At 44.1% G+C, this 27,122-nt stretch overlaps 3 protein-coding genes and 1 long non-coding RNA gene across 6 annotated transcripts in view; 2 read left to right on the top strand and 2 right to left on the bottom strand.

Annotated features, from left to right (window-relative positions):
* Positions 1 to 5,040, top strand: part of focad (focadhesin) — a 35,106-nt gene extending 30,066 nt beyond the window's left edge. For all 3 annotated transcript variants that reach the window (XM_034901412.1, XM_034901411.1, XM_034901413.1), the window contains 5 exons: positions 29 to 206; positions 513 to 610; positions 2,258 to 2,509; positions 2,816 to 2,891; positions 4,940 to 5,040. In XM_034901412.1, the coding sequence (XP_034757303.1) occupies positions 29 to 206; positions 513 to 610; positions 2,258 to 2,509; positions 2,816 to 2,891; positions 4,940 to 5,013 (678 nt within the window). In that variant the 3' untranslated portion in view covers positions 5,014 to 5,040. The remainder of the gene's footprint in view (positions 1 to 28; positions 207 to 512; positions 611 to 2,257; positions 2,510 to 2,815; positions 2,892 to 4,939) is intronic.
* A 1,164-nt stretch (positions 5,041 to 6,204) lies between these two features.
* hacd4 (3-hydroxyacyl-CoA dehydratase 4) lies at positions 6,205 to 10,230 on the bottom strand. Its single transcript, XM_034856326.1, has 6 exons — positions 9,984 to 10,230; positions 8,047 to 8,153; positions 7,742 to 7,869; positions 7,542 to 7,651; positions 6,696 to 6,802; positions 6,205 to 6,329 (listed from the first exon to the last, which is right to left on the bottom strand). Coding segments are annotated over exons 1-6 (579 nt in total). The 5' UTR covers positions 9,986 to 10,230.
* A 7,208-nt stretch (positions 10,231 to 17,438) lies between these two features.
* On the top strand, positions 17,439 to 27,106 carry c19h4orf54 (chromosome 19 C4orf54 homolog). The gene is made up of 2 exons (XM_034856297.1): positions 17,439 to 22,265; positions 25,322 to 27,106. Exon 1 carries the CDS (start codon positions 17,664 to 17,666, stop codon positions 22,239 to 22,241), a length of 4,578 nt encoding a protein of 1,525 aa, XP_034712188.1. The 5' UTR covers positions 17,439 to 17,663; the 3' UTR covers positions 22,242 to 22,265; positions 25,322 to 27,106.
* Positions 22,673 to 27,122, bottom strand: part of LOC117934561 — a 14,815-nt gene continuing 10,365 nt past the window's right edge. The window contains exon 3 of the long non-coding RNA XR_004654505.1: positions 22,673 to 22,698. This is a non-coding gene — a long non-coding RNA (uncharacterized LOC117934561). The remainder of the gene's footprint in view (positions 22,699 to 27,122) is intronic.

The following is a 27,122-nucleotide window of genomic DNA, read 5'->3' as shown; positions in this document are numbered from 1 at the left end:
CATGTCTGCTGTCCCTAATGCTGTTCAGGCTCACATGGAGAAGACCTGCTTCGTCCTGGCTTACCTGACCTCCCAAGGCAGAGTTCCCCTGCTGGGCCTCAATGATGTCATCGCGGGGGTGCTCCGTGGTTGGCCGAGCCACAGAGTCGGCTGGCTCCTCCTGCAGACTTTTTACCAGTGTCGCCTGGCCACCAATCCCAACACAGGTGAGGCCAGAAACAAGTTCACGTTTGGAGCTGAAGAGCTTCTCTTGCTGCATTCACGTCATGTAGGAAAAGTGGTCACTCAAAGACAAAAACCTTTAAAGTTTCAAATAAATGCTATTGGTAAGTTTACACAAGGTCTCTTTGTGATGCAACCGCTAGGTGGCACTAAGGTTGCAAATTTAAAATTCTGATTTTGATAGACAACACATAGTATGCTATTTTTTTCTGCATGCGGGACATGTTTGTCATAGTTCCATAGTATGTTAATGTCCACTTCTGAGTGAGTCAACATGTTCTGTGTTCTAGGCGTTTTGAAACGAATGGAGTGGCTCCTGGAGCTGATGGGACACATCCGAAATGTTGCGTATGGTGCAACCCCGGTCACATGTGGAGACACCAAACTGGTATGTTTCTGGGCCAGCGGTCAGGGGGCTGCATGTAGGGGAGAGGGTGGGCATACAGCTCCACTCCACTGACATAACGGGTTGTCCATGCTTTCAAAAGTAACTTAACATCGAATGGTCTGGGGAAAATTCAAAGGGTGTCATCTTTTGTCAAAGGACAATTCCTGCTTATTTACGTAGCTTTTATCACGTATGATAAAAACTGGTAGGTGGGAACACTAGCAGTCACATGAACTATGACCATAATGTTATTATATTCTAGTTTTAATGAATGCTGGTAAAGAAGTATAGTTAATCAGACCTTAGCTCTTGCTGCAAATCTTTTATTATTCAGAGTTAAGAGTTATGACTCCATGTCCACCCATGACGGAGCATCTCCAGAAGGCAATATATTCATTTTAATATATATACTCTCCATACCATAGATAAAGGTAAGGGCATCCACCCTTCTGTATTTCAATGTACTTAGTTTATTATTACTTCATAGTTAATAGGTGCTCTAGTTTCTAAAGGAAGTGTTATTTTAATGCAAATATGAAAAATAAGAAAAGATATTGAAAGTTAAGAAGGATTGGGCCGTATATTATCTTTTATTTTTCGTTAAGCAGCGTTAGGGGTGATTTACTTGTTTATATGTAGCTACTACCAAACAGGCCAATTTGATGTAACAGTGCTGGTATGGATGGGTTTAATTGTTTTAAAGGTGCCATGACATGGGTGGGGGTTAGGGTTTGTCAAAGCAGAGAAGGAGGAGGTAATATTGCCCCTTATGACCTCATAAGGAGCAAGATTCCAGATCGGCCCATCTGAGTTTTCATTTTCCCAAAGGCAGAGCAGGATACCTTGGGCTTACAGGGTTTACACCATTTCTAGCCACTGGGGGGACATAGGCAGGCTGGGGGGAACTCATATTAATGTTAAAAAACATAAATACGTTCGAATGAACTTTAGTGGTGGTAGAGGTGAACGCTGGGGGCAACCTCTTGTAATATTAAAGGGCTCAATTGTTTCCATAACCAGATGTAGCTATAGCGTCAAGGATAGAGTCTACTCAACCCTATCAAAGGCCTTCTCTTCTTTTTTGGCGGTACACTACATTGACAACCCCCTAACGTTACTCTTTAACTCACAATTAGTTTTCTCTGGTGCTGAAATGTTTTGCGGTGTAAAAAAAATAAAGTAGTTGTTTAATTTTTGAGGTTTGGGTGGCGGTAGCTCAGTCTGTAGTGAGTGGGGTTCACCGCATGGGCACTGCCACAGTGCTCTTGGCAAGGCACCAAACCCCCAACAGTTTGTCCCAACACTGCTCAGGAGAATCATCATTTTAGAGCTACAGTAGCAGACTTTCAAAATTATAGTATATATAATTTAGTACTGTACTGAAATAGTATTTTATACTATATTAGATAGATATGTTGGTTGCTAAATTGAATCAGGTTGCTTAAAAATCGGTCCTAAAGTTGTTTTAAGCTCCCAAATTGTGTTTTATTTTTGTGTCTGAAACTCTTTGAACACCCTGGAGTGTTTCTGCTACAAATGTCCGCAGCATGTCCTGGGAAATGTCCTTGGAAATTCTGGAAACGTTCTTCACCTTGTATTTTATATCCTGACTTAAGCTCAACATAGATTTCCTTTCTTTTTCTGCAGGCCACAGACTTCCTGTTTCAGGTTTTTGCTGCTGCCGTAGTTTCCTGGGGTGACCACTTCATGCCCCGCCTCCTTGGCATAAGGGACAAGTGGTTCCCATGGCAACCCGGCTCCAAGCCCCAGATTATGCAACACGGTCTGTATGGTGAGGAGTCATTCACCGACCAGGCCCTGCCACAGTGCATGCTGGGAATGTCCCACAGCCTGGCTCAGCTGCTGGACAAAGAGCCCTGGAGCAGCCAGACACACAAGGTGGGTGGATCTCATTTAGAGATGGATAGATAGATAGATAGATGGATAGATAGATAAATATTGATTCCAATAAAATTGGAAATTATAGTGTTACAGCAGCAAAATCAGTCACACAGCACAGAATATAAATTTAAATACACTGAGGCTATGGCTTGACAAGATGGTGACTGTGTGTGTGTGTGTGTGTGTGTGTGTGTGTGTGTGTGTGTGTGTGTGTGTGTGTGTGTGTGTGTGTGTGTGTGTGTGTGTGTGTGTGTGTGTGTGTGTGTGTGTGTGTGTGTGTGTGTGTGTGTGTGTGTGTGACAGTTCATAGACTGGCTCTTCAGCATCACAGAGGGTCCTGAAGAGAATCTGTCGGCCGCAACCATCAGCACAGCCAGAGGTAAAACACAGTATTAAAATGAAAAGTTGAGCCACAGAAATGTTGACACACACACACACACACACATTCAGACAAGATCAACTGTTTAAATGACACAGAATGAACCTGAATGTAATGGACAGCTGTTTGAAGAAGAGTCCACAGGGAGGAAACAATGATGCTGATTTTTTTTTGTGTGGAATTGCAACATAATAAGAAGCACAAAAAACATCAGTATTGGCAGAAGCTAGCAGAAACCTGCTCTGGCAAAGTCTAACACACACAGACTGTTTTTGCATTCACATCACTAGTACACTGCCAGAAAATACAGCCTGCTACAAAAACAGTTGTGGTATCTGTAGCTGATGTCCCCCTTAATGACAGCTGTGACTCGCCTGTTTGAGTCACACTCAGGCTGAAAGTTTTGCATACAATCGGGTCCATAAATATTGGGACATCGACACAATTCTAATCTTTTTGGCTCTATACACCACCACAATGAATTTGTAATGCAACAAATGTAATGAAAAGATGTGCTTTAACTGAAGACTTTCAGCTTTAATTTGACGGTATGTACATCCAAATCAGGTGAACGGTGTAGGAATTACAACGGTTTGTATATGGGCCTCCCATTTTTTAAGGGGCCAAAAGTGATGGGACAATTGGCTGCTCAGCTGTTCCATGGCCAGGTGTGTGTTACTGTATTCCCTCATTATTCCATTAACAAGGAGCAGATAAAAGGTCTAGACTTTATTTCAAATGTGCTATTTGCGTTTGGAATCTGTTGCTGTCAACTCTCAATATGAGATCCAGAGTGCTGTCACTATCAGTGAAACAAGCCATCATTAGGCTGAAAAATCAAAACAAACCCATGTGTGGTGTGATCAAATCAACTGTTTGGAACATTCTTAAAAAGAAAGAAGGCACCGGGGAGCTCAGCAACACCAAAAGACCAGATGGACAATGACCCGAAGCCTACTGCGAAAGCAACCAAAGACTTTTTTAAGGGAAAAGAAGTGGAAAGTTCTGCAATTTGCCAAGTCAATCACCTGACCTGAATCCGATTGAGCATGCATTTCACTTGCTGAAGACAAAACTGAAGGGAAAATGCCCCAGCAGGGATGAAACCCAGCGTCTGGTGATGTCTACGCTGTAATTAACTGCAACTAAGTATTATTAAAAAGTGAAAGTTTGATTTATGATTGTTAATCTATCCCATTACTTTTTGGTTCACCTGATTCGGATGTAAATACCCTCAAATTAAAGCTGACAGTCTGCAGTTAAAGCGCATCCTGTTCCTTTCATTTCATTAAATCTCATTGTTAATGAGAAACACGGCGGTGTTGTGAGAAGAAAAGGGGGATACCTGGATTTAATCAAAATACTTTAAGATATACAGGAGATTGTTGGACACATTCAGACATTTTTCAGTACATTCGGATCAGTGATTAGAGCCGCGTTGCTATGTTCCTTCCTGCAGAGCGGGACTGTGTGCAGCCAGTTCATCACCTGTTTGTTCGTAGACTCCATCCTTATGGTTCGCCCTAGCTAAATCCTGGGACCCACGGTTTATTGACCGCCCGCTGCCATGTAGCAAAGGTAGAACATGCTTGTGTCTTCAGAGCCCTGAGGCCCTGAAGCCCTGAAGCCCTGAAGCCCTGAAGCCCTGAAGCCCCGCCCCTGTTGCTGCACACAGCGATGTTCGCTTGTTCAGTCACAGTATTCAGTTTATTGATATCAAGCGTGTTGCGTTAACTGAACGGAACATCACAAATCCAAGAAAGTCATGTTTTATAGCCTGGTCCGAAGATGTGCCGTACAAAACTTGGTGATAATGGAGGAAAACTTGATCTTTACACAAATGGGCGTGGCCTATACGGATAGATCAGTCTTGACCCCCCCAGACTCCAGGCCAAAACATAAAGTTCATTCACGCCACCATCTGGCCAGATTGCCCCGAAATCGACACAATACAAGTCGTTGGGACCCCAGCAGTACACACACACACACATAAATTTTGATTATTTGATCATAAACTGGAGTGATTTAATATGATGGTGTTGTTTCAGCGGCCCTGTTGGCCCTCAAGTCCTCCGCTGAGTTCAAGAAGAAAGCTGTGTGGACCCGAGCATACGGATGGTAGCCCAGAGGAGCCATGACAGACGGTTACCATGGCGATACAAACAGAGGTTCTTCCCAAAAACACGGCTGGAGCTTAAACACCAAGAGACTGCGTCTGTCCAGCCTCTGCGTGCTGGATGCAGGGATGTCTCTGAACGTATGAGGCAACATGGACAACCTGTACGGTTAGGATGTTAAAACTCTACTAAGTTAAAGTAGTGTTAAACTCTACCCTAACCCTAACCCTAACCCCGCCCGTTACGTTTCCTAAACTCAACAGTCGCTTTCTTCTCGTGTATCTTTCCGCAAAAGTCATGATGCCATGTTGGTAATTTTGTATTCATTGCATAGACAGCTGCAACCACGGCGACGCCACGATGCCACGTCCCCAGCTTGGCTAAACACATCACGTTGTGGTTTTAGATGTTTAGGAATTATTTCTTGTAGCTCTGGTTGCCAGATTCAGTGTTTGAGCACAGGGTTCATTCTCTGCACAGGCAGATAGTCACATGATGGTACCAAACCTGGCAACCTGAGTGCAACAAGCAAGACTCTACAGCTTGATTTATGGTTCTGCGTTAAATTGACGCTGTGTGTTTGTACGTAGGTACGTGGAGACACCGACCTTGCATCCCATTGACTGCCATTCATTTTGATTTACGCAACACAACGGCATCACATTGTCCATTTCTTGTACTGTCTATGGAGCCATCCCCGAGCTTCTACTTTTCAAAATAAAAGCTTGCGTCTGGTCCGCTATGTCTTTGTACATTGTTTTTTTATATGATTTTGAACTGAACAGTACCACAATCATGTTAAAGTATACAATAATAATTTCAGCAAATGTCTAAGTTACAACAAGTTAAGTTTTGTGTTAATATGTGTAAGATTTCTTCAGTTTGGGCTTATTAAACGGGGCAATATTACACTCGAGTGTAGGCTAAACTACGGACCTCAAAATGAACCCTTCTAAACCTTTTTATTGTAGCCTACTCTTGGGTCTCATATTGTAGGCTTATAATGGTAAATGTGTATTATTTAAAGTATTATGTGGTTGGATATACTTTTTTCACTTGGCATACAGCTTTATGTTATGCTTGTCCTTTTTCTCAACTGTTGTGAATTTGTGAATAATATTAAATTATAATCTGCCAAAGTGCACTCGGGTGCATGCGCAGCGCCATATATAAGTTATTATTATTATTAATGCTGGCTAACTCATCTTACCCAGTCCCAGAACAGGCAGGTAGAGCATCAGGATGACGGGGAGGCCAACGTGTGCTGGTGCTGATGGTGTGGTTGGCTCAACATAAGGCAGGGCCTGGTATATGGTGACACCTGAGGAGGAAACAGAACACACACACACACACACACACGTACACTTTTAATACACTGTATGTTACTTTTAGCAACTTATTTCTACAATTTAGTCATTACCTTTACCTAGATATTTCCACCATTGTGTCTGTGTGTGTGTGTTCTCTCTCTCTCACACACTTCCTGACATTTTATCATCGGCTCAGCTTTGCCAACCCGTTTCCTGTATGCTGGCACTACTTGCCTCACACAGCAGTTTGAGTGTGTGACACATCTCAACAGCTCATATAGGCCAGCGACAAGATAATGATGTCACAAGGTTTGTGTTTCTGTAAAACTGTCTCACAACTTGATATTAAAACTGCAGTTAATAAAGGATTTTGTCACCTTCAGTGGCCACTGACAGGATGTATAAGGGGATCCAGAGTGTGTAGCGAGTCCACAGCATGGCGGTGGAGGGGGTATCCATGACACATAGCAGCTCGTGTGGGTACCTGTCACCAAACAGTACACGGCAGAATGTTAACCAAAGTCATTATGGCACTGGATCAGAAGGTAAGCAGAATCTGTCATTAATCATAGTAAGACATTCCCCATCCGTGCCAATACTCATATCATGTCAACACAGAGGAAACACTAAATTCTGCTGCTGTCTATCTTCAATTTATAGAAGCCTGGCTGTTGTGTACATTGAGTGAGAAAGTATAGCGTGGGCTATGGCTGACATTAATACTATTTAGCTTCCTAAATAAACAGGGTTAGTAACAGGATGATGTTACATAGTGGGGTAACCATCACCCTTTTAGAGTCCACTGTCATTTGACAACATGTCTTGTTCTAAGCAATGATAATGGAACCTTTTGTTTGGATGACAATGATTTATTTACATTTGAAACCGGAGTTAATTCTTTTAGATGAGTCCTCACCTTTTACAGGTCACATAGAGCGATGTGCTGAATTTAATGTACCACGTGGTGTGAGGATTGGACTTAGTTTTTGTTGTTGTTGTTGATTGTAAGTTTGTTTCAATAAATCTGCCATAGTGATTGAGGTAAAACTGTAAGACCATGTTGGGAATATTCCACAATAATCGTAAATATCACTGAAAACTACCTACAGGTAATTATCCAGATTTCTCGCTTTGGACCAAACTATTTGACAGACACCCCAACTGACTTCCATCATTACCCTTGGGCTCCATTGTCAGTGGGGCTGAAACTTGTAAAGGCGTACCGTAGGAGGTCCAGAATGTTCCACAAGAAGAACTGTGCACACACCACTGGTTTACTCTGGATCTCCTCCAGCATGATGACCATGGTCAGCAGGAGGTTCTTCTCCATGACCTGAAGAACAGATCATCAATCCACCCGCTGCGTCAAATGGGTAAGAACTAGAAATTCTATAACATGATTATTAAAGAGTGTGATACACACTTGGACGAAGCGAGGCAGGAGTCTGGCTTTCTCAATCCCATCTGCGATATGGAAAAGCTCCAGGATGGAGAGCAGCTGGCACAGACTCATCACAAAGCCAACAGAGTAAAATGTGTCTGCTAAGGCATCTGCAAAGTCAAAAATCCAATTTAACATTCTAACATGTTCTTATAGAGCTCCTGCTCTGATTTAAAACCAATTATTTAAAGATCTGCTCTTTCAGAATGACCTCAGAAAGCTTAACATGCAGATCCATTTTGAACGTTATTGCATCTTTTTTATTTTTTTATTTTTATAAACCTTACCTTGACCAAATGTGAGAAACCTGGCCATGGTATTAGCCAGTATCCATGTGTGTCCACAGAACTGGAACAGGTTATACGAGAAAATGTAGGCGAGCCTGAAGCTGAGCCTGTAAATGAAGAAATTGACAATTGATATTGGTCTTTCACACTGTAGACATCTAATTCACACAGGTGGAACACACCTCTACATGTTTACTGTAGAACTGCACTTTGATAGGAATATTCTCATCAGTAATCTGGAACATCATACATGGAAACCGATGGAAAGCACATTTGGTCAAGTACTGTAGTTAAGTATAACTTTGAGGTACTTTCATGAAGCGTTTCCCATTTGTTAGACATACACTGATGCATGTTCTTGCTGAGGGTTAGATAGGAGGTCTAACTACCAGGGCTGTAGTCAAGACCACCTTGTCGAGTCCAAGACAAGACCAGGACTTGTCAAGTCCAAGACAAGACAGAGTCCAAAAAGGTTTGAGTCCGAGTCAAGACCAAGTCCAGGACAGAAATAAAGGTTTTATGTTGACAGTATCAAGACAATCATTTTGGGTTTCACTTTCTCTCTAATATTACTGTCAACACAATAAAAGACACCTGGACTTGGTTGAGATCAAAAGCGCTAAAGCCATATCTGGCAAGACCAGAGACCGAGACCGAGACAAGTCCGAGTCCAAATAGTAGCATCGACCGAGACCATAGAAAAATGGTCTTGAGTCCAAGGCCGGACTCGAGTACTACAGCCCTGCTAACTACTCTGCTGTGCCACGGGGGGATTAGCTTAGTTTACATGTAGCATAAATTAAAAGCCTACCTCTAGCTCTCTCCCTGCACCCCCCCCCCCCCCCCCCCCCCCCCCCCCCCCCCCCCATGTCTGATTCAGTTGAGAAATAGTTTATCGTAACACACTCTAAAACCACGTGTTGTTTAGACTTTTCCTTCTGAGTACGGTGTTGAGAAGGTACAAGCGGCCGAAATGGGTTTCCTTGGACCCCCTTCGGAACCCAGGATGGAGAAAGAAGCTTAACTATAAAGTTTAATGAATCCTTTCCTTTGGGTGCAATACAACTGGAATCAAATTGAAATGCAAGGTGTTACGTAAGGAGCATGGATTAAAAAAACCTGTATGTTTGTATTTCTTCAACCCAATCATCACCGTCCCGGGCAGAGATAAGCCCCGGCCGCGGTGACAGATAGCATCTGTTGAGCCAGACTTATCTACAGTTTACTACATATCATTCAGACAGAGTTAACTTATATGCCTTCATAGCACAGGATGTCAGCACAAATATAATCGAAATGCACAAAACTATATATTAAAGATATCTGTCATATTTCTGCATGTCTTAAAAAAAACGACTTTACCTATGTTATATGTTTTGTTGAGTTGTGTACACCCATTATCCCAAATGTAAATCATACAATGTCACAAAAAATTACAGCAGTACAAAAATTGTAATTAAAAAAACAAAAGTCATTTCTTCATTGATTACATGCCACTTTGCAACACAGTAATACAGCCGAGACCTGATTTATTATTATGTATTATTGATCCAGATGACTACAATGTGCTACGCTGACAAATGGCTGATGCTAATGCTTGGTTGCTAAACTGTACCATAACATAATAATATTACAACCAGTTATTTGGGGTATGATTGTTTTGACCAGTGCTAACAGCCCAACTCGACCCCCCACTCAACCAAGAAAATCACATAGTACACGTTTGAAGTACAGTCCTTTCTGTCACCCTGGGTAGTTTTACAACAGTGCATATCTGTTATGAGCTCATTAGACACACATTAGTAAGCCTACTATGCAGTACTTAGCTGTGAATGCTTGGAAAGATGACAGTGAATGAAGCTTTGTATATGATTTGCTTGAGATTTCTGAACACGCATACAAAAATCAGACACTGAACTCTCACTTTACTCGCTTACATTCTCTTCCTGAAGTCTCCTGTTGGCGGTACTGTAAGGGGGGCTGCTCATAATCCCTGTCTGAGTTGGAGTTAGTTCGGCAGCGGTTTCCTCCCAGAGACAACAGAGAGCCTCTTACTTCATTCTCCTTCACGACTGGGAGCACGACATTGCTGCAATAGCTGTGTTTTGCAGTGCTTCCTCTGGCTGATTTGTAAAGTTGCTTTAAAGCGAGCGGGAAGTGCACATTCCACTCGTGAGTCTGACGTTGGATAGTCCCAGCCCCTAAAACAAAAACCCAACACTGGGGTCACTGTGTGTGGCTCAGGAGAGAGAACAGACGAGGATAACAACGAACATATACACACACTACATACTGGATGATGAAGTGAGGCACAGTGTAAATTCTTGACACACTACTGTAGTACTACAACTGACTACAGCGATAGTCAGCAGTGGCGTGTATAATGTGAATATACATATTAAATGCTCATCTGTGTAGGTCCCAGCCATATGTGTGTGTTATGTAGTGAAGTATCACATGACATGGTGAAGATATGTTTGAGACAGAGCATTGAGGGTTAGGGTAACTGCTTTTCAATAGATATTGATATGGGACTCTGTCATTAATGTTACTTTGTTAAAAAGACCAGATCAGGTTTCACCCCATGGTAATTAGGAACCACAGACTCACACACACACACACACACACACACACACACACACACACACACACGCACACACACACGCACACACACACACACGCTCCAGGAAATGAGTCAGGAGAAATTCAACCCTACCAAGCCCTGCCGAACAGACCAATCACAGCTGTTGACCCCTCAACCTGTAGTTACATTATTTTTTGAGAGGCGCGCGTCAGGCTACGGGGTACGGTCCGCATGTCCACGTACCCACAACAAGTGGCCTTAGGAGTCAATGTCAGCGGGGGTCCAGGGCGGAGGGGAAGCTGTGTTTGTGCTGTGAGGTCCAGGGGAGGAGTTCAAACAGGTTGTGTCTGGGTGGAGAGGGATCAACCCAAACCTTTTCACGCCGGCCTCAGCGCCCCGGAGGCCCCTCCAGACAGAAACCGAGTCATTGTTTGAGAAATGCTGTTGGAGTTTCTTAGAGTCCCGCCTTCTGCCTAGACCCCTCTTCCTTCAGCAACCGTAGTTTGGCTGGGAACCAGCGCTTGTCATGGTTCTACTTGTGGTGCGTGATGGGATACAGCTGTCCTGATCTCATGGATGACGTCACAGCCTCTGTGTACTCATCCGGACTACATCTGTATTTGAGGAGTTTATGGCTAAGATCAACGAGAGGGTCAACTTTTCCCGCTGCGGGAAAATCCACAGAGATGCTTGTAGGATATTATTGTAAAGTAAAGTGGGAATTAAATCCGGTGGTGGTGTTTTTGCTCAGTTATTTCATAAAACTGTAGTTCTACTATTGCTCAAAGTAATAAAATATATGGTACACATGCAATACCTGTTTACAGGATACAGCCTTATAGCCCTAATTCCCTGAAACCCTAATTTGGGTGTGTGTGCATGTGTGTGTGTGTGCTGTAATCTTCCTGTTTCCAGTCTTTCATGGCCATGGGGCTGCTCTGCTCTCTAGTGGTGGAGAGAATACATCAATCCTGCAGAGGTCTGGGTAATCTTTGACGATTACGAGTTTATATCATAGTCGTTGGTTCAGGTTTTCCTCCAGCATCTCTGTGATTAGAAGAAACTTCATGTAACCGTTGACCTCAGACGGCTTTACAAGCATAGTTACAATAGTTCAGAGCACAGAATACACACATCTGTGTGTATTCTTCAGCCTGGGTGCCAGGAGACGTTACCAGGGTCACAGCATAGAGGGTCTGAGCCAGGCCAGCGAGGAGGGATATTACATGTCTGCTCTGATATATATATATGTGATAACGTACCTTTCACATGTACGACAGCGCAGGGCTGTAGTACTCGAGTCCGGTCTTGGACCGTTTTTCTGTGGTCTCACACTCGTCTTGGACTCTCTAGTATTTGGACTCGGACTTATCTCGGTCTCGGCCACTGGTCTTGCCCAATATGGCTTTTAGTCTTGACCGAGTCCGGGTGTCTTTACTATGGTCATAATAATATTGGAGGGAAAGTGAAACCCAAAATGATTGTCTCGATACTGTCATGCATAAGACCATTTTTCTGTCCTGGACTCGGTCTTGACTCAGACTCAAACCTTTTTGGACTCGGTCTTGACTTGGACTTGACTAGTCCTGCTTTTGGGCTTGTCTTGGACTCGGCAAAGGTGGTCTTGACTACAGCCCTGCAACAGCGTAAGCCCATTGTAGTAAAAAAATCTTACAAATTACACATTCCACCTTTCATTTTCACAACATATTTCACATACTGTGAAGTAGTTTTTTAATATTATTAAATTTAGTGCATTAGTCTGTAAAGGTGTTTATTGAACAGACTAAAGACTAAAACAAGGTGCTATGCCAGCCATGACTAGATGAATTCTTTGGTATAATTATGAAACACAAATGAGAGGGATGACAGATAAGTCTAGATAAGTCTACCTCAGCTAGCCGCTAGCTAGCTTCATATCCTCTCTGAAATTCCAGCTGGTATCAAATACTGCGCGCACTCCGGATCCCAACACTAGCACATGCGTTATCTAATTGGTCTAATCATATCTAATTATATTGGTCCGTGATGGCAAGTTGGAGTCTGGGTTTAAGGCAGAAGAGATCTAATTGGTTGAGGTAAAACTCCATGGACGGAACCAAAGATCCACAGAGGGATTTGTAGGTGAGGAGGATTTTATATGTGATGCAGGACTTAATTGGGAGCCAGTGAAGGTGGATGAGGGTTGGGGGGAGTGTGCTGCCAGGTCTTGGTGTGGGTGTGGACCGTCAACATGGATATGCACAGGTAAGTGTTTTTTAGTCCTTAACATTTACAATACAGAATGGGTGCAGTCCAGTAACAGCTGAATATGTACCCCCGGATTAGTAGCACATAGATACATTCAGTGTGTGCTTTTTTTTTTGATTTATCTTAAACCTTTAACAGTGAAACCAAAAGACTGCAGTGTTTTATATAAAGCAGACTAGTGTATTCATATGATGCAAGTGGGTATCATGTTGTCATCAGAGTGACATTTTGACAAAAGGATAGTTAGGTTTTAATAGGAGAGTTTCAATTTGACATAGATAGATAGTGAATGGTTTATTTCCCAGTGTTATTTGCTTGTGTGTAGAGTTCTGACACAATGAGACAAGTTTTGCCAAACGTGTTCAAGCAATGTGCAAAAACTGTAAACTGAGCGCGGGGAACCACTAATAGCCTCTGACCTAATGACCTCAGACTACGGGTGGGGGAATGTACAGTAGCTGTATCATGTCAGAGATGTATGGAAGAACTTGACCGTGCAGGGCTCTAAAAGTAAGGGGGAAAAAATCTAGATCAAATTGATACAGATTTTGAAATCCCAGGTTGTGGAAGGAACAAATTTGGTATAGTACCAAATTTCAGGATTTCCAAATCCTGTTTTCCAGAGCCTTAAATGGAACAAACAGTGTAGCCTACTGGCTCAGCAAAGAACAACAGGCAGGCAGAATACGGGGGTCATCAGTAAACCTTTATTTTATGATCATTCACTTACAAAAAAAAACTCTCTGATGTTATTTGGTTCAAAAAAACACAACCGGATCCACCCTTCTAATGGGATCAGGATAATCCTGTTTTTTTTTGGACCAAATAGATCCCAAACCGAGTTCCACGTTTTGAAAAACCCAAAGGGCAGGTGTGTTCCAGATCAAATATAAAATCAGATTGCGGGATCTGATCTTGGTCCGAATCCATCTTTTTTGATAAACCCATTTCTAAGATTGGATCCAATCCGTGATCCTAAAAAAACCAAAACCGGGCCCAGGTGATGTCTAAACGGATCTTCCTGTGTGAAATCAGTAGAACGGCCCTTTAATAATGACCTGTGAAGATGCACTAAAGTGTCTGAATGAGTCTCTATTATCTGCTAAAGAAGACATATGACTGTGCTGTGAGACATAATTTGCATTTCCAAGGTATTTTATGAATTCCCAAAGCTCATAACATTACATTACATATATGTTATATTACATATATGACCAAAGGCCTGCACTAATTCAGTAGTGGATGTTGTTGGGAAGGAAAGGGTGTATTTCAGTATCAGTGTACTGAATATACTCAGTGTACTCCTCATTAACCACTTATGTCGCCTTATTAATCCTTCTTGACTAATAGCCCAACATGATTGACTGCCTGCTGTTTTAATGTGGACTCCAGAAGTAACTTTATCTCCTATAGACATGCAGTCCCCAGGCCATCTCACTAAAATAGTGCACTAAATATATCCTGTTTGTGCGGCTGGGTTTTCAGTAATTAAGCTCCTGTCAAGTTGCAGTTTGGAGCAACAACTGAGGTTTTTTGACACTGTTGACCTGTGACAGAAAAACCTGGAGATCAGTTTGGGAGAAACTCCTGCATTAACAGTACAGCCGAGTGTCCCATTTCTGGTTTTGTTGAAACAAGTTGGAGGATCTTGTACACAGTTAGAACAACAAAAATCTGCTTTAATCCCATTTTTTGCTGACTTTTTCCTGCCCAAAGGTGGGCTTGTAGAAAACAACTGACGGTAACATGGTAGGCTTAGCGTGCTCAGTTTTATATTTGGGTGTCGTAAGTGAATAAGGAGGGGACCCCATTGGTTGAATATGCAAACATACCTTGTATGTAAGGTGTCTGCAACTTACAATTAGGAAGATTATGCTGCATCTGCGTACATTCAAAAGTTTCAGTGCATGCGTCAGCAAGAATATCACCACACGAGCCAATCAGAAGCCCTGGATGACCGGTGAGGTACGTGCAATGCTAAAGGCACAAAATGCTGCGTTGAAAGCCGGTGACATGGCACTCAGAACAGCAAGCTTTAGCTCGCATGTTCCCACAATCATCCAAGGGACCCCTGGGACTCAGCACCCCTTGTGGACTTTGCAACAGAATGGCCTCAGCCTGTGATGGTTGGAAATACCATTTCCAGAACTATCGCCCTGAGCACCAGCTCCCCTCAGGGCTGCGTGCGTCCTGAGTCCATTACTGTTCACCATGACTGCCGTGCCGATTCAGTAAAGGCCACATTGTAATATATGCAGACAACAGTGAACAGCCCTGCATTAAGGAAGTGAGACAGACAGACACTGGTCCATGAGAAACAACCTGTTCCTAAATGTGGAAAAAAACAAAGAGATAATTGATGACTTTAGGAGAAATCAGCACAATTCTCATCAACAACATTGTGGTAGAATTAGCCAGCAGCACCAGGTTTCTTGGGGTGCAGATTACACACAGTCTGTCATGGTCCCTGTTGTGAAGAGAGCCCAGCAGTGTCTTCATTTTCTTCCTAAATCCTTTCCACAGAGGCACTATAGAGAGCATGCTAACCATCTGCATCTCTGTCTGGTTTGGGGGCTGGGGGTTGTTGATGCCTTCCATCCAGGACCTCGGACCCAAACACTGTCTGACCCAGACCCAAAAGATCCCAACGGACTCCAACCATCCCCATCATGGACTGCTTTCTTAGCTACCCTCTGGCATGGGGTTTTGTAGCATCTGGTGCAGAATGGCCAGATTAAGGAAGCAGATTCCTGAACTCAAAATACCATAACCGGACCCCCTTATCTCCTCGCAGTAGACCCTGGGGTTTTCGCTGTTTTTTGGGGATATTGCATCCCATCAATGCTGTCATAACTTCCAGATTGTATTTACATCCTTTACAACAAAATGGAATGCTGAAATATGCCATAAAAGTTCCTTCATTTCCAGTAAAGTAAAAATAAAAACTTTTTAAAGGGAAAGATCGGACCCTTGAGGATTTTTATTTTGATTTGGTTTAATCAAGCCAACGTGTTAGTATTTATTCTACATGTTAACTGCTCAGTGACAAGCTTCAGACCGCTACCTAGGGTGTCCCCTTTCATATATCGGCATTATTTCTTCAGCTTGTATTTCTTAAAAAACTATTGGAAAATACTGAGACAGGAAGACTACAGGATGACTCATACCATAACCAAAATGTGTTCCGAATAAGCTGGAGTACAGAATACCTGCTGGTGTAAAACCATGTATTTATTCTCAGAACAACTCTTGTCAGCATTATGATGAGATGATATCGGTAAAGGACTTGGTTTGGTCTCCAGTCTTTGACAAAAGTAGTTTCACCCAGTTAGGCTCAGGGTCAGCTCTGGTTCCCACTCCGTGTTTACTGTGTTACACTGCTGGCAAGGCCGGCGGGGAGATTTTGTTGCCTACCAACAGCAGACATCATGACCCCCCCCCTCATAGCCTAGTGGTGAGTTCAGGGTCCCTGCCAGTAAACCATCAGCAGTCCCAGTTACTCATTCCAATTATCCGAGAGTCCCTGACGCTGAGTTCTGCAGTACTTTAAGCTCCAGTGGGGATCGGTGTCATCCACGGGGTCGCCCAATTTGGTGCATTATAGTTCAGCTGTACACAGGAAAGCTCTGTCCATCATTGCTGATGCTATACCTCCTGTCCTCTGGAGCACCTGGACCCCAGACTGGCCCCTACAGGCCCCATCCCTGAGAACTTCAGCACAGAGGCTCGCTCCTGTCTCACATAGCTTCCCTTTCCCCATTTTACCCTGGTGCCTAAATTTGAGCTCGATGTGTCTTTTTTTTTTAGAAGACACTGGGTCGTAGGTCTGCGTGGAACTGGTTTCTGTTGGTCCGGCAGAAACGGAGCAGTCGGGGGTGGGCTTCGTGTGGACTCTTGTTTCTTGCCTGTCCGAATAGGTATTTCTACCCGTTTTTTATTTAAATCTATTTTAAATTAAAAAGTGTTCCTGTGCCCTGAAACAGAAAATAACACGCAAGTTGCGGCACGAGGAATCAAAATGAAAAAAACTAAAACAGGTTGATTTGAATTTGAGATTTTTTCACTTTTGTGAATAGAATAACAAATACTAAAGACTCAGTTGCAGCGTCAATAGATTGAAAAGAATGTTTTTAATAATCTGATGGCATGTTTTTTATTTTTTTCATATATTCATACTATAGGTGTCAGAAACAAAAAACAGTCCATGTTTCCCTCTGGAATAATAGTATTATTTTTATTATTATAAATGTACTCAGTTACTTTTCACCACTGATTATAAGTGTTCACTAATAGCTTGTTTTTTTTAATTTTAGTTATATAGAATAGAACAGTAATCTTTCAAAGAATGTGATAATAAGATAGAAGCTATAATTAGGCAACATGAGTGGATGTGTGCAACCACTTGTTATGATTTATTACATAAATATAAAATGTTGATGTTTTTTGGGGGGTGCCCATTTGGTATTAATGATCATATTTAGTGAAGTCATTGTGCAAGGGAGTCCTCGACGACCCCTATTGGTCCGCGAACCCCATCTTGAGAACCATGTGGCGTAGACAGTAGTTTGTAATGTCTCTGGTCTTTTTTAGACCCTCGGCTTTGGGCTTCATATGTGGAATGTGTGGAGCGCTTCCTGTCATCACAGTGTCTGTCTGACCGGGCACGGCGCTCTGCGCGCGGCACCATCTCTTCCTGAAGGACTGAGGGATCCTGGGGGTGGGGGGTGGAGGGGGGCTCTCTGCCGTATCTTTCAGAGACACCAGACAACGTGCCGGTCCAGCTATGAAGACAGAGCAGAGCTGTGTGGAGACACTCCGGGGGGTCAAAGATCCGCTCCAAAAACCGGCGCACGCGGAGGAGGATGCCCCGGAGAAGCAAGACGAATGCAAATACGTGGATTTGGAGTTAGAGTACGTGAACACAGTCGGCCCAAAACCGGAGAGAGACTGTCGCTTTGGGGAAGGAAACCAAATGTCTGTCCTTGTTAAGAGCAGCGGCGCCGGAGCTCCGCGCGTAACGGAACCAAAACTGGATTTGGCGAATCAAAACAACATTGAAACCAACAATGAAGAGGATTCTGGAGATGGGGAATGTGCAGATGTCAAGCAGGGTCCCTCTGATTCACCTCCGCCATCACATCTCCCTGGTCTCAAAGCGGATGATTGTCTCAAATCCGAGGAAAGAAGCGAGCGCGCCATTACGCAGCCAGAGGTGTCCAAAAAGGAGGATAACAAAAACACAGCAAGAGACGAGGAGGATTATCTGAGCCGGAGGAGTGAGTCGGATGATTATGAGGAGGATGATGTTAGTTTGGTGCTTTCCGACGATTGCGTCCTGTGCATACCGCACGATGAGTCTCATTACATCACGACGCACGAGATCCAGCTCTCGGAGCTCTCTGACCACGAGGAGGGCCACAGCCTCGGGGCGGGCTCATCCAGCTGGGACATCGGGGATGACAACCAGGTGTACTCTTTTGTCGATTATGCTTCTTTCGCCGGTGATGGAGCGGTGGGGGAGAGGGGGGACGGCGGCCAGCCTCGCACTCAGGGCGCAGCAGCAGCAGTCAGCACTCTGCTTGAAAGTGATCTGTGCGACGCGGCCAAGTTCACCAGCTCAGATGAGAGTGTGTCAAAGCCCCAGCAGCACCAGCAGCGCAGGGGCAACGGCGCGGGACAGATCCACCTGTCAATCAGGACCACTTCTCGAGCTATAAATGACCCCAGCAACGTCCAAGAACAGGGAAATATCATTTATCATGCAAGGCGCCCCGGGGATATGAGTCGGTATGTGTTCAGGGGAGTTGATGGGAAGGCAGAGACGTTGTGTGACAGGGCCAAGTGTTTCATAGCCGCGCCAGGACGCTTGCATTTTGGCCGCAAATTGCGGGGGAAAGAGGTGACGGAGTACTCCAGCGGTGCGTCCAGCGCTGTCAGCGAGCTGGACGACGCTGACAAGGAGGTGCGCAACCTGACGGCCAAAGCCTTCAAGAGCCTGGCGTATCCTTACTTAGATGCAATTAACTTCAGCACCTCCAGCGAGTCATCTGCATCAGAGCACGGCAAAGGGTTAAACAGGTTGTCCACGTTTGTCGACCTGAAATATGGCAATGTGAACATGTCCCGGGGACTGGACCAAAGTGTTGTCTCCCATCAAAACTCAACGGCCTCATTTGAAATAGCCAAAAAAATAGACAACAGAGGTTATAAGGGCATTGCACTGGCGAGCATCAAACCGCCCACCAGCAAGATCTTCACTCTGAATGGTAACCCCCACAGCGCATCCACACAGTCATCTACACAGCAGATAGAGCTGATGGGGGAATTCAGTCAGGGCCACAGTGGGGTGATTAGGCTCACAGAGACTCTGAATTTTCGTTGTAATGTCAAATCGGGAATGTCAGGGGGTGAAAGACACACTAACTTTGCACAAAACGCAGCGGGATCACGTTCCACAGATGAGGTTACCAACGGTTTGCCAAGCGGCCACAGGAGAGGGGCCGGCAAGTCGCCTTCTAAAACCATGGAAGACACACACAAGAAAGCCATATTCGCCTCGAGTCTGATCAAAAATGTGATTTCTAAGAAGATGCAGTTCGAGCAGGAGCGCAAGATGGAAAGGGGGGAGATAAGCGAGTCGCATCCGACGCAGTCTCCGGGCTGCGTGCACCAGGAGGGCGACGGCCACAGGGAGAGGGGCAGCGGGGAGCTGCGCAGACAGGGCTCCAGGTTCTCTGAGGGCAGCTCTGACTACACCATAATGTGCGTGGATGAATTAGGGGACATATTGGACAGCGGCTCGTGTGATACCAAGAGCGACTCTCGGAGACAAGACTCGGCCGCTCCAATCAGAGACTTTATACCAGAAACTAATTTGAAACCGGCCAAGGAAGCTGGAATCGATACTAAAAAAGGCGCATTGGATGCGTCTAAAAGCACACTCCTTCGCAGCCAAAATAGCGCGTTCCGATGCTGGAAGGACGAGGAGCTAGGGTTTCAGAAGGATCCTAAAAACGATAAAACCCCGGAGAAGTCGGCTTCAGGTAACGAGGACGACGGCGAGGGGGGTCTTTACTCAGCGGGAAGCGGCAAACTGACTAAAATGTCCCATTTGTTTGTGCCAAGCATTCAACTGCTGTCCAGTGACAGAGAAGTGGGACAGCAGCTGCAGAGCAGGACTTATTCTCCATATGGAGGAAGAGAAGTGCGCTCTGACAACACCTTACACATGGCAGGCTCCAGGAATGTGGCCACATCCAAATCTCCGGAAATTAAAATTAATTTAAGGAGCGTCAGAGACAATAAAACGGAGCCGTTTGGCGTTTCCAAGCTGCGCGCTCCTAATATAGGCTGTAACGCAGCCAGCCTCATCAGAACAGATGACTTCAAATGCCAGGCGCTGGCTACAGCTTTGAAGGGTGAGTCGTCAGATAAAGTTCCACATTTCATGGTTAGAGACATCAGAGATAATAAAGGAAAGCTGCAGACGCCCATACACCAAGTACGAGACGTGCGTAAATTGGTTAAAAGCTCCTATCACTTTGTTTCTTTGGATAACAACGAAACTAAATCCAACTTTTCATCTGCTGACAGATATTCAGAGCAGAAGAAGCAAATAGCTCATGGAAATCCTAATTCTGTGTCCCCCATAGTGATCAAATATCAGTCTGTGATTACAAATAGTCATAGTAATCCTACCGAGGTATCTAAGCTGGAGCCGGTGGATGCGGGCAGGTCGTCTCCAGAGGGCGCTAAAAATGCTCCACTGCAAAGCGCAGCAGGAAGAGCAGCCATGTGTAACGCCAGTCATTCCTCAGATGGAGTAATTGGATTGAGTATTGAAAGCAGAACAGAATCAAAAGCGCAGGAAAAAACGTCAGACGTCACCGATAAGAAACCTGAGTCCAAAATGGCGAACCTGGGCGCTCTGGAAAAACTCCAAGCTGCTGTAAAAACCATGGAACAGCTTTACACGTTTGAAAAAAATGAATGGAAAAGAAAGAATGAGCCCCATCTCCTGACAGACAGCCATGTCCTTTCAATGATAGCCAGTGAGGAGCATGGGGGACCTGAGAAGGAAGGTGCAAGGGGGTCCAACATGGACAAGACGGTCAGACGAGACTCTTATCCCAACATTGACAAGACGCCTGGGACTGACAGCCTGCTGAGGCGAGTGGACAAAGACACCACCGTGGTCTGTCCCAGTAGCTATGAGGACAGGCTGGTTGCTAGGTCAATGCAAGCTGCTAGCAACACAGGGAACAAAGCCATGTTCGGCCTCGGATCTGGTCTCCAGGCCTCCACATCAGCAAGGGCCCAGCCAAACGCCATGGCACAAACACCTTTCAACACCCAACGCTTCCTCCCAAAGTCCCAAAAATTGCCGACGTCCTTACAAATCAACCAGAAGAAGCAAAGTGGATATAGAGAAGCTGGGTCAAAGGATGTAGGGGGGCCCACACAGGAGCTACTGAGCACCTCAGCTGATAACGAGAACTACCTAACCATTCCCCTCGAGTCTCACGCCACTTACACCAGCAACAAACAAGCCTCATCGGCCGATAAGTCATCAGCGTACACATTTACCACCCAGACCCAACCAACCACTCAGTCAGGACACTGGGGATCCGGCGCCAGGGGTTTAGAAGACCCCAACCAGGCCCCTGAACGCTCCAGCATTGTGATGGACACACCCTCACCAGATACCCCTTCTGCCACCATTTATCACTCTTTGCCATTGGGCATGTCCGCCAATCAGTCTCAGGTGTACTGCTTCTCTCCGGCAATCACCCCTGCTCCCTCCCTGGATCCCTTCCAGGCCACCCAGAGGAAGATGCTACTGGATCCCACCACTGGAAACTACTACCTGGTGGACACCCCTGTGCAGCCGGCCACCAAGCGCCTCTTTGACCCCGAAACAGGCCAGTACGTGGACGTGCCAATGCCGCAACATCCTATGACCCCGGTGCCCATGCAGATGTCCCCTTTTGCCCTCAGTCCAGGAGCCTACGGACACACCTACATGATCTACCCGGGCTTCATGCCGACACCGTCTGTGATCCCGGCCCGGACGCTGGTGCAGTCGCGCATGTCGGTGCAGTCGGAGGCGGAGAGCGGAGAGAAAGGCTTGTCGCAGCGGACCGAGGCCATGTACATGGAGAGTCCCTTCTACATGGCCACTGGCAAGTCTCCCCAGGCGGCCTACAGGGCTCCACAGCAGACCACCACCAACAGTCCACAGCAGGGCTTCTCCAACATCAAGCAGCCAGTCATCAGCATAACCTCGCAGCAGGGCCACCGGATCATAGCGCCGCCCTCGTTTGACGGGACCACCATGAGCTTCGTGGTGGAGCACAGATGAACGCCAGCTTCCCCGGACTGGTGAGTCCTTCTGAATGTGTTCCTAGGTCAGTTAGTATGTTTGAGTAGATTGCGTAGATGAGCGACTGAGTTATTATACAAATTAATTAATAGGCACAGAAGTGATATATAAGCAGGATAATGAGCAAAACAACGAGCTATCTGAATACCAAAAAACTAATAAGTAACAAAACCAAAATCAAAGACAAGAAGTGGGATGACTCCCTGGACAAGACCCCCCCCCCCTGCCCCCCCCCCTTCCTGCTCTGTTCCTTCTTATTCTAATAGATAGCACTATTACTTGAGATTGATAGCAATTGAACATGTATTGCAGTTGTTCAGTTTTAGTCACAGTTTATTAATATCACACTGTCCAAACTGGATTCCACCACTGTTTCTCGTGATATTTTAAAAGACACACGCGCACACACACACACACACACACCCACACACACACACTCACACATGATACAAAATACATTGATGTTTTAGCTGGTTAAGGTGCAGCTTACTTTACATTACTTTAAATACGGTTTGGTCGTTTAATCAACAACATTGCATCATATTTAATTATCCCGTCTGCAAAAATCTATATGTATATAGTCAGAAAAGAACAAAGTACAATATTTTCCTCTGAAATGTAGTGGTAATACTTAAATTACAGTACTGCAATATTCTACCCTCAGAGCAGTCCTTGAGTAGAAATGCTAAGTTGCTTTACATGATATGGCTGATATTGATATCACGGAGTAAAACTGCTTATGTAAGCAAAATAATTTGGTGTATTTTCCCTAACAGCCAATTTCTTAATGTCTCTCCTCTGTTTGTCTTCATTAACACATGAATACTTCATGATATAAGTGGCATCATTAAATGAAAACAGACTTTGCAAAAGGCCGTTATTATTAGTAAAAAATCTATTTATCTGTTTAATTCTAAATGACTTGTTAGGTCTCCACAAGTTTCATTATTTCACAATTTCATCGTGATATTGTTTATTTTAAGGCTTCATGTGTTATTTATTTAACAATATCGTATTCATTCATCCATAGAAGTCCTCATCTAACTTAAAAATTCCTTTATTTGCATAGTGAATTAGTGACATGTTAACACCTACCCTGAAGGCAACTTCAGGTCAAGCCAGTCTATTTATGAATTTTCTGGGATCATGTCAATATGTATGCAACCAATATTGCTATAGGATTCAACGTGCATGCAAAAGGAAGAGACACCATGTGATTGTAAAGTTTGCAACCTCAGCAGGCGCTACAAGCTGGGGATTCTGCATCACAGCAGAGATATAGAAGATCATATTGATATATTTAGTTGAAATGTATTTAACCTTTAGGCCGTTGAGAAGGTGCAGATGCGTAGTGCAAAAGAGTGTAAACAGATATGATAGCAGTGCAGGTGAAGATGTGAAGAACTATGCAAAGGGGGCATGGCAGAGATAATGGAACAAGGTGTGCAAAACAGTGCACCAATGATAGATAGACAGGAGCTCAGACCGGGTTTTTTGTAGTTCATTCCAGTCATTTTGCAGCTATGATATAAGATTATCCAATGGCTTTGAGTGTGTATGGTGGCCATAGTGTGTGCCGGAGTGAAAGGTCAGGCGATGGCAGGTTTTTTGTTATGTGTACACACGGAGTGTTTCAGCTGCTGCTGGACATCAAGAAGCTGCCTGGCAGCTCAGAGTCGCAGTGGGGTCAGCGGGCTTTTTATAGGACCTGTCATTTAAAGACAGAGAGAGTGAGAAGCCTGGTTCACATGGCCTGTGATTAGGAATTACATAAACACAACATGCCGCATAGCAGCAGAGCATTTGGAGTTCCCCTTCTCGTCTGAAAGCCACATACCTTAGGGCTCCGTTATATTTCTAAGGAAATCTAATAGTCTGTAGTCTGATAGGCTAAAGGCTGGAGAAATGGGCTTTGGAAAGGTAATTGAAATCTTACAGAAGGGGTGCAAAACTGTGTGGGTTCAGTTTTGCACCCCTTCTGTAAGATTTCAATTACCTTTCCAAAGCCCATTTCTCCAGCCTTTAGCCAATGAATAATGGCCAATGAATAATGAGCATGTACCTCAACAAGTACCCTATAACGTTGTACCATTGATTGAGTATAGCAATGAACATCCAAGTTTGTCAAAAAAAGGCAACCAAGGGGAATCGGTTAAAGTCAGCGGGAACTCTTTTGGGCTCCAGGGACCAACAGAGGACTATTAAGGGGGCCAGGGGTTCAAAACACAATTAGATCAAGACTGATTTTGCTCTCATTGTCTTTACTTAGAACAGAAAATGCTTCTGTCGAAGTGTGTAACAAGCAAATACAGTTAGGGCATGTATCAATGTTTTGAACCTACATTAGGAGTTATGTCACTAAATTTGACAGTCAAATCAAACTGGAGACTAGGGATGTCACGAGAACCAATACTTCGGTAATCAACCTAGTCAACCAAGCAGAGAGAAACAGACTGCCTAGTTCATGGCGTAGCAGGCCACTGCAGAGCTTCACAGGGTGTAGCAGGGCATAGCAGGATGTAGCAGGGCATAGCAGGGCACTGCCAAGGGTAGCAGGGTGTAGCAGGGCATAGCAGGGCACTGCCGAGGGTAGCAGGGTGTAGCAGGGCTTCACAGGGTGTAGCAGGGCATAGCAGGACATAGTGGGGCAGTGCAGGGCATGGCAGCATGTAGCAGGGCACTGCAGAGGGTAGCAGGGTGTAGCAGGGCTTCACGGGGTGTAGCAGGGCATAGCAGGATGTAGCAGGGCATAGCAGGGTACTGCAGAGGGTAGCAGGGTGTAGCAGGGCTTCACAGGGTGTAGCAGGGCATAGCAGGGCACTGCAGAGGGTAGCAGGGTGTAGCAGGGCGCAAAGCAGGACCACAGCGACAGCTGCAACCATGATGTAGGTGCCACCCTAATCCAAGGAAAACTGCTGGGCTAAAAAACACAAGGACTCGCACATTTGGTGGGGAGTGAGACCACCATCCTGTCCACATTTGACACATGGAGACTGGTCAAACAGTGTATTTGGGTTTTTAAAGGTGTGGTTCTGTTTGGGTTTCTCGGTTTCTAACAGGACTGAGGGATGCTGCCTGCTCTGGCCTTCTGGCTCTTCATTGGTTCTTCCATTGGCAGGAGGCGGGACCTTGGATACATCGGCTCTTTTACATCATGTCTCGCATGAATAACAAGATGTGTATAAAGTATGTATTTCTTAATTTATAACACCACATTGTACAAATGTAAAGACTTAATGTGTGGGCCTGTGTTGTCTTTGCTAGTAATCAGTAACTCTTTGGTTATGTCACATTATGTAGTTTTTTATTATTTTGTAATACAATACATTTTACAACCCATTATTGCAAAATAAGTTTTATGATGATTGTTATCCATAAAAATTAACATTTTCATCTCTTGTATGTTGGATTGGATGCTATTACTTTAAATTGCACAGGTCAGCATTTAACAATGTGTTTTTCTTGTACCTGGAAATATCACAGTTATGTATTCAACCCTGCTGAATTAATATACATGTACTATTGATGCAATGTGTGTGTTGAACTGATACAATGGTAGGCATCCTGGAGATCTCCCATCATGCATTGGCCCTGCATATACTGTGAAGCAGAATTAGTTCAAATGGTGCATTCACGTTTTTTGATCTGACATGAAGACAGTCCGTGTTATGCTTTAATAATTATTCCCTGATCACGTAAACATAAAACCGGCCGATCCATCCTCCGTCTCACTGGAATTTAAAGATATAAATGAGTTGTCCAAGCAGTAGAGGATGATGGGAGCTCTTTTTAGCCCCGTTTGACATGTATTTCCATGCGTATCACTGTTTCTAAGTCCTTCTTTTGTACTTCAGATAGTTATATAGATATAATAGATATATAATATAGAGTGTGGATCTGCTGGCCAGTCCATCCTTTGGTTATGAATCAACTGTTTGTTGCTTTATTGTCTTTAGAAAAATAACCCAGCAGCAAATATCATTTTATATTAACTACAGGAACAATCCCGCTGTTATGAAAGAATACCACCACCTGTTTTGCTGTCGTATTAAAGTGTTTTACGTTGAAAGGTGTTGTGTAATATTCTAAGCTGCTGAGATGTTTTTATTAAATCTATTTCATTGAAATGGTTCTCCATCACTGTTAGCAGTAGAGTGTGCATTCAGATTGGGAACAAGTCTAAATTAAAGGGTCAGTCCGTCCAACATTCAGATTTTCTCTTACTGGTAGACAGATAGAACATAAATTCTATCGGGGTCATATTGCTGAAAATATTTGAAAATAATATGGAAATCTGCTTAAAACATGAGTGATACAGTGAGAGCACGGATTAGTGATTGTGTGCAGGTTATTCAGCCAGCAATTGAAGTAAAATTAACAATCAAATAGGAATTGTAGCTTTCATTTCGCTTAAACAATTACTAAAAACTACACTTTAATAAATGATACTTTCATTTTGAATAACAGATGCATACGCCTGATGTTGTACTTCCCTTAAACTGCTGTTTATGCCGTTAATTTGGTTTTACAAATCTGTGCACACAGATTTCATGCAAATGTTTTTTTCGACCATATTACTCCAGAAAGGGGATGATGCTGTTGAGTTTTTCCAAAATGATGTATATGTTTTAACAATCCCCCAAAATCATACTGTTTCATCTACTTTAATGTGTGCTTTTCCATTTAACCACTGGAATAGTTTGCCTGGTCCCACTGATTGGGTTTGGTCTTTTAAATGAGAAAAATGGACATGAAATTCAGAAAACTCTTTCGTTGCCTAGTTTTTGGCTTGTTGCAGATCATATTGCAGCCGTTATTGAACTTTTTTTTATGCATCACTGTTATTAAAGCCTTGCCCAA

This window comes from Etheostoma cragini, chromosome 19 (genome assembly GCF_013103735.1).
Source record: "Etheostoma cragini isolate CJK2018 chromosome 19, CSU_Ecrag_1.0, whole genome shotgun sequence".
Lineage (NCBI taxonomy): Eukaryota > Metazoa > Chordata > Actinopteri > Perciformes > Percidae > Etheostoma > Etheostoma cragini.
This window is presented reverse-complemented; position numbering and strand designations above follow the sequence as displayed.

Bases quoted from the DNA above. Each gene is read 5' to 3' on its own strand.
- hacd4 (XM_034856326.1), bottom strand. The intron at 6,803-7,541 runs GTACGCCTTTAC...GTTTGGTGACAG, and splicing joins AACATTCTGGACCTCCTACG to GTACCCACACGAGCTGCTAT. The intron at 6,330-6,695 runs GTGACAAAATCC...TTTCCTCCTCAG, and splicing joins CCTGTCAGTGGCCACTGAAG to GTGTCACCATATACCAGGCC.
- c19h4orf54 (XM_034856297.1), top strand. From the start codon at position 17,664: ATGAAGACAGAGCAGAGCTGTGTGGAGACACTCCGGGGGGTCAAAGAT.